The 6,926-nt window shown below is 47.3% G+C and overlaps 1 protein-coding gene across 1 annotated transcript in view; it reads left to right on the top strand.

Annotated features, from left to right (window-relative positions):
* Positions 1 to 23: 23 nt before the first annotated feature.
* Positions 24 to 6,926, top strand: part of lars1b (leucyl-tRNA synthetase 1b) — a 34,940-nt gene continuing 28,037 nt past the window's right edge. Inside the window, exons 1-6 of the mRNA XM_056444147.1 lie at positions 24 to 139; positions 499 to 620; positions 1,346 to 1,433; positions 1,503 to 1,583; positions 5,885 to 6,025; positions 6,166 to 6,327. Of these exons, the coding sequence (XP_056300122.1) occupies positions 134 to 139; positions 499 to 620; positions 1,346 to 1,433; positions 1,503 to 1,583; positions 5,885 to 6,025; positions 6,166 to 6,327 (600 nt within the window). The 5' untranslated portion in view covers positions 24 to 133. The remainder of the gene's footprint in view (positions 140 to 498; positions 621 to 1,345; positions 1,434 to 1,502; positions 1,584 to 5,884; positions 6,026 to 6,165; positions 6,328 to 6,926) is intronic.

The raw sequence follows: 6,926 nt of genomic DNA, 5'->3' as shown, positions 1-6,926 counted from the left end.
CTGCTTGTGTGTGTGTCGTCAGCCAGGCACCAGTGGCGTGGGTTTTCTCTTGTCAAACTGGAAACTACTTCTGCTGTTTCTACTGTCGAAACAATAGAACAATTCTCCCAAATTGCTCGTAATTTGGGTCGAAATGACGGTGGGTTGTATGCTCCATTTGTCGACAGTTTAAAATATTTAATGCCGTTTCCTAGGAAGTGGTTTTGTTAACTTACTGTAGCTAGTAGTTACGTTAGCTAACATAAGATAGCTAGTTGTCGAGTCAACTGTGTACCTTAAAATAAATCTGTCTGAGTTTAACAATAGATTACAGTTGTTTTCTTGTTTGTTATTCTATATATTTTAACACTAATGTAATACATTACATTATCGTGTTCTTAAGAGTTTCCTTGAAGTGTATTCGTGTCATCAGATCAAGTTTATTCAGTTAAATTCCAGCTATTGCTGGACTGTATTTTCTCTCATGATCTATAACTCTTGCACTTCCTTGTATTCTAGGAGCGGAAGGGAACCGCAAAGTTGGACTTCTTGAGAAAGATCGAGATCGAGGTGCAGGAGAAATGGGAGAAGGAGAAGGCGTTTGAATGCGATGCACCGACCACAGTTGGGGAAAGCACCAAGTGAGTATCTGATATAAAGAAGCACCATATGGTCACGTGTCACACTTTTAATAATCCAACACTTTTAAGAAAGCAATTATCATAGATTGCTGTTCTCAGGAATGCCAGAGCATTGTGTTGTTGCAGGTGCGCTTCCTTTAACCCTCCTATTACCTTTAGATTTACTAACATCTTTTACCCTTTAAACCTCCAGAACATTAATAGAATTTATATTTGTCCCCATCTTTAAGTGTCAGGTACTTTATGTTTGTTTGTTGACGACCTAAATAGCCCTTTAAATTAAAAAAATACCCAAACAAAACCAATGTTTGTAATATATTTCTTATGTTTTACACAGTGAAAAACAGCCTGGGGTCAAATTGACCCCAAAGAACACCGATGTGTACACGTTGGGTCCAGGACAGGGAAAACATCTCATCATGTCAATTTTGTGTTTACCCTGTTGTCCCCAATAAATTAGGAAAAGTCATGAAATACGAAGCAAAACAAATTATTTCGAGACTTTAAAAATGTAATGGGGTCAAATTGACCCCAAAGGTAACAGGAGGGTTAACTGATCTCTCCTGATGCAATTTAACAGGCTTCAGAGGAGGTTTTTTTTGCCATTTAGGAAAATAAAAAATCTTAGTAAAGTTCAGAGTTGCAGTTTACATACCAAGACTGAGCCTTTGAAGCTAATAGTTTCCCCGTATTATATCCATTTCATATATTCTTTTTCTTTCCAGCAAAAACAAATTCTTCGTCACCTTCCCTTACCCGTACATGAACGGCCGGTTGCACCTCGGTCACACGTTCAGCTTGTCGAAGTGTGAGGTGAGTCTTCCTCCAACGCGTCCTCCTGCAGTCTGAGAGACGATGACGAGATCTGACTTTTCTCTCTAGTTTGCTGTTGGTTACCAGTCTCTGAAAGGGAAGAAATGCCTCTTCCCATTTGGGCTGCACTGCACAGGAATGCCAATCAAAGTGAGTGTTATTGTTTTTATTACATCACTTCCTTCCTTACTCCGTTTCCCTCACTCGCTCCTTCCTTCCTTTCCTCCTTCCATCCATTTTTTCTGTCTTCCCTCATTTCATGTCCTTCACTCCTTTTTTCATTCCTGTCTTCATTGTGCGTCGTTCTTTATCTCTTTTCCTTTCGTATTCTCTTTCCTCTCTCCTTTCCTCTTCTCCTGTTCCTCAACTCATGCCTCCCTCCGACAATTATTTCCTTCCTTTCCTTCCTTTGACTCGTCTCCTTTTCCCTCATCTCACCCATCCTCGCCTCCTCTTCCCGATCTCACCCATCCTCGTCTCACCCATCCTCGTCTCCTCTTCCCCATCTCACCCATCCTCGTCTCCTCTTCCTCGTCTCACCCATCCTCGTCTCACCCATCCTCGTCTCCTCTTCCCCATCTCACCCATCCTCGTCTCCTCTTCCTCGTCTCACCCATCCTCGTCACACCCATCCTCGTCTCCTCTTCCTCGTCTCACCCATCCTCGTCTCCTCTTCCTCGTCTCACCCATCCTCGTCTCCTCTTCCCTGTCACACCCATCCTCGTCTCCTCTTCCTCGTCTCACCCATCCTCGTCTCCTCTTCCTCATCTCACCCATCCTCATCTCCTCTTCCTCGTCTCACCCATCCTCGTCTCACCCATCCTCGTCTCCTCACCCATCCTCATCTCCTCTTCCTCGTCTCACCCATCCTCGTCTCACCCATCCTCGTCTCCTCTTCCTCGTCTCACCCATCCTCGTCTCCTCTTCCTCTTCCCCATCTCACCCATCCTCGTCTCCTCTTCCTCGTCTCACCCATCCTCGTCTCACCCATCCTCGTCTCCTCTTCCCCATCTCACCCATCCTCGTCTCCTCTTCCTCGTCTCACCCATCCTCGTCTCCTCTTCCCTGTCACACCCATCCTCGTCTCCTCTTCCTCGTCTCACCCATCCTCGTCTCCTCTTCCTCATCTCACCCATCCTCATCTCCTCTTCCTCGTCTCACCCATCCTCGTCTCACCCATCCTCGTCTCCTCTTCCTCGTCTCACCCATCCTCGTCTCCTCTTCCCTGTCACACCCATCCTCGTCTCCTCTTCCTCGTCTCACCCATCCTCGTCTCCTCTTCCTCGTCTCACCCATCCTCGTCTCCTCTTCCTCGTCTCACCCATCCTCGTCTCCTCTTCCTCGTCTCACCCATCCTCGTCTCCTCTTCCTCGTCTCACCCATCCTCGTCTCCTCTTCCTCGTCTCACCCATCCTCGTCTCCTCTTCCCTGTCACACCCATCCTCGTCTCCTCTTCCTCGTCTCACCCATCCTCGTCTCCTCTTCCCTGTCACACCCATCCTCGTCTCCTCTTCCCCATCTCACCCATCCTCGTCTCCTCTTCCTCGTCTCACCCATCCTCGTCTCCTCTTCCCTGTCACACCCATCCTCGTCTCCTCTTCCTCGTCTCACCCATCCTCGTCTCCTCTTCCTCGACTCACCCATCCTCGCTCACCCATCCTCTTCCCTGTCACACCCATCCTCGTCTCCTCTTCCCTGTCACACCCATCCTCGTCTCCTCTTCCTCGTCTCACCCATCCTCGTCTCCTCTTCCCTGTCACACCCATCCTCGTCTCCTCTTCCCCGTCTCACCCATCCTCGTCTCCTCTTCCTCGTCTCACCCATCCTCGTCTCCTCTTCCTCGTCTCACCCATCCTCGTCTCCTCTTCCTCGTCTCACCCATCCTCGTCTCACCCATCCTCGTCTCCTCTTCCCTGTCACACCCATCCTCGTCTCCTCTTCCCTGTCACACCCATCCTCGTCTCCTCTTCCTCGTCTCACCCATCCTCGTCTCCTCTTCCCTGTCACACCCATCCTCGTCTCCTCTTCCCCGTCTCACCCATCCTCGTCTCCTCTTCCTCGTCTCACCCATCCTCGTCTCCTCTTCCCCGTCTCACCCATCCTCGTCTCCTCTTCCCTGTCTCACCCATCCTCGTCTCCTCTTCCCCGTCTCACCCATCCTCGTCTCCTCTTCCCTGTCACACCCATCCTCGTCTCCTCTTCCTCGTCTCACCCATCCTCGTCTCCTCTTCCTCATCTCACCCATCCTCGTCTCCTCTTCCCTGTCACACCCATCCTCGTCTCCTCTTCCTCGTCTCACCCATCCTCGTCTCCTCTTCCTCATCTCACCCATCCTCGTCTCCTCTTCCTTGTCTCACCCATCCTCGTCTCCTCTTCCTTGTCTCACCCATCCTCGTCTCCTCTTCCCTGTCACACCCATCCTCGTCTCCTCTTCCTCATCTCACCCATCCTCGTCTCCTCTTCCTCATCTCACCCATCCTCGTCTCCTCTTCCTTGTCTCACCCATCCTCGTCTCCTCTTCCCTGTCACACCCATCCTCATCTCCTCTTCCCCATCTCACCCATCCTCGTCTCCTCTTCCCTGTCTCACCCATCCTCGTCTCCTCTTCCCTGTCTCACCCATCCTCGTCTCCTCTTCCCTGTCACACCCATCCTCATCTCCTCTTCCCCGTCTCACCCATCCTCATCTCCTCTTCCTCGTCTCACCCATCCTCGTCTCCTCTTCCTTGTCTCACCCATCCTCGTCTCCTCTTCCCTGTCTCACCCATCCTCGTCTCCTCTTCCCTGTCTCACCCATCCTCGTCTCCTCTTCCCCATCTCACCCATCCTCATCTCCTCTTCCCTGTCTCACCCATCCTCATCTCCTCTTCCCCGTCTCACCCATCCTCGTCTCCTCTTCCCTGTCTCACCCATCCTCGTCTCCTCTTCCCTGTCTCACCCATCCTCGTCTCCTCTTCCCTGTCTCACCCATCCTCATCTCCTCTTCCCCATCTCACCCATCCTCGTCTCCTCTTCCCTGTCTCACCCATCCTCGTCTCCTCTTCCCCATCTCACCCATCCTCGTCTCCTCTTCCCTGTCACACCCATCCTCATCTCCTCTTCCCCGTCTCACCCATCCTCATCTCCTCTTCCTCGTCTCACCCATCCTCGTCTCCTCTTCCCCATCTCACCCATCCTCGTCTCCTCTTCCCCATCTCACCCATCCTCGTCTCCTCTTCCTCATCTCACCCATCCTCATCTCCTCTTCCCCGTCTCACCCATCCTCATCTCCTCTTCCTCGTCTCACCCATCCTCGTCTCCTCTTCCTCATCTCATCCATCCTCTCGTATCTACTTTTCTTGGCGAGGATCATTCTGTTCATTAGCAAATATATATATATGTATATATATTAGGGCTGTCAATCGATTAAAAAAAATTAACTAATTAATCGCACATTTTGAAATTCATTAATCGCGATTAAAAGTTAAAAGTTCATTCTTTTTAAAGACCAAACTTCACACAGAGCTGTGTTTTCAAAGAGGCTCCTACCTATAAAGTGTCAGCGAGGTATTTAATATTGTGGATGATAAATTGTTTCTTCAGTGAAACATCAGATTAGTAAAAAAAAAAAAGTATATTGAGACCCCATTGGTCCTGTCATCTTTACCACTGAACACAGCAGAACCAGTGGCCTTGGTAACTGACTGACATTCACATATGTCACGTTCACCCTCTGGAGGCTGGGGGCATTTTATACATTTTACAAAAAAATTAAATTCACCTTTTAAAGGCATTTCCATGTGACACACCCCCACGTGTTCTACATCAAACATTCCAGAATAATCTCAGCTTTATTCGATGAGGCTCATTGTCCTGGTGCCGTGTTCTCTGCTCTCTGACTGACAGGCTGCTATAGAGCCTCACCCGTGAGGTGGGAGGTCCTTTGTGATTTACTGAGTGTTCATTGGTTGTTTTTTTCCCAAAATGTTGACAGACAAACGGATTGACCAATCACGTTGAAGGTTTCGTGTGAGTTCTTTCGCGCGCGCGTCACCCGACACGTCCGTTCCTCTCCTCTGTCTCAGAGGGGAGAAGGAGGAGCAGGAGAAACCGACTGATTCATCCACGAGTTAAACTGATTTCTGCTCCTTTCGCGGAGATTCGCGGAGAAATAATTGTTTTAAACGGAAACAGTGTTAAACCGTACTGCGCTGCTTGACACTCGGTTTGAGTGTAAAAACTTCACACGAGTAAACAAAGTTTGCGCTAAATATTTTGAATATTTTTGTTAACGGCCAAATCGCATAGATTAACGCGTTAACGCTGACAGCCCTAATAATTATATATATAAATAATTATATATTAGAGCTGATATTCTACTTTTTCTTCAACGATTAGTACTGCATCTTCAACGCTCTCACAGGCGCTGCCTTTTCCTTCTTTTCTGGCACACATTCATATTGTTTCCCCCAGGCCTGTGCAGACAAGCTGAAGAGGGAGATGGAGCTCTATGGAAACCCTCCACAGTTCCCGGATGAGGATGAGGAGCAGACGAAGGAGAAGCCAGAGGCATCCGATGAATTCATCATCAAGGACAAAGCAAAGGGCAAGAAGGTGAGGACCTGAGGCACAGTATACAGTTTATGTTTTTGTCTTAATTACTTTAAGTGTGTTTTCTTTTGCATCAGCATTCACAAAGGGTGTCAATTTGCATTATTTGTCATCTTTTTCTTTTTCAATACCTTTTGTTTTAGAGTAAAGCAGTGGCCAAGTCGGGAACCGCCACTTTCCAATGGGACATTATGAGGTCTCTGGGCTTGAAGGACGAGGAGATAACCGAGTTTGCCGGTGCTGAACACTGGCTGGAATACTTTCCTCCGATGGCCGTTAAAGATCTCAAACTGATGGGAGTCAAGGTAACTAAACGTGTAACTAGTGAACATTCAAGTTCGTTTTCTCTCTGTACTAATGACTTCCTTAATATGCTGTTAGTCTACATTCATTTTTTTTAATACTGTCAAGCCTTTTGGTAATGTCATAGGCGTGAACTAATTAAGTACATGTGTTAAAATAGTTCGGGCAATCCAGCCAATTGAACCATTAAAAATGGAGAAAAAAATGCAACAGAATTTATTTGGGCACAGAGTTCTTCGATAAATAACATACTAAAAGTCCTAAGAAATGACTGTTGTGGAAATAGGTTAAATATGCAAAAATCCAAGATCGTATCTCCACTATCAGAAGAGACATTTGAATGATTTAAAATGCTATTAAACAGTTTTTGTACATACTGAATCATTTATAATAGGTTTTGACTTGATCAGATGCAATAATCATTAAAAAAAAATCTAATATGGCCACCAAAAATCCATTTCTGACACATATTTGCTCTGACTAAAAGGTATAAACTGAAGCGAGGCATCTTTTGGGTTTGATAGCTGGAGTTCACCAGAATTGATTGACCCCGAGGGTCATCGTGGGTTTCATTTAGATTGCGCCTGAACCCTGGTCATCC

Source organism: Pseudoliparis swirei, chromosome 3 (assembly GCF_029220125.1).
Source record: "Pseudoliparis swirei isolate HS2019 ecotype Mariana Trench chromosome 3, NWPU_hadal_v1, whole genome shotgun sequence".
In the NCBI taxonomy this organism is placed as follows: domain Eukaryota; kingdom Metazoa; phylum Chordata; class Actinopteri; order Perciformes; family Liparidae; genus Pseudoliparis; species Pseudoliparis swirei.
Note: the sequence above shows the minus strand (reverse complement) of the source record. Positions and strands in the feature narration are given on the sequence as shown.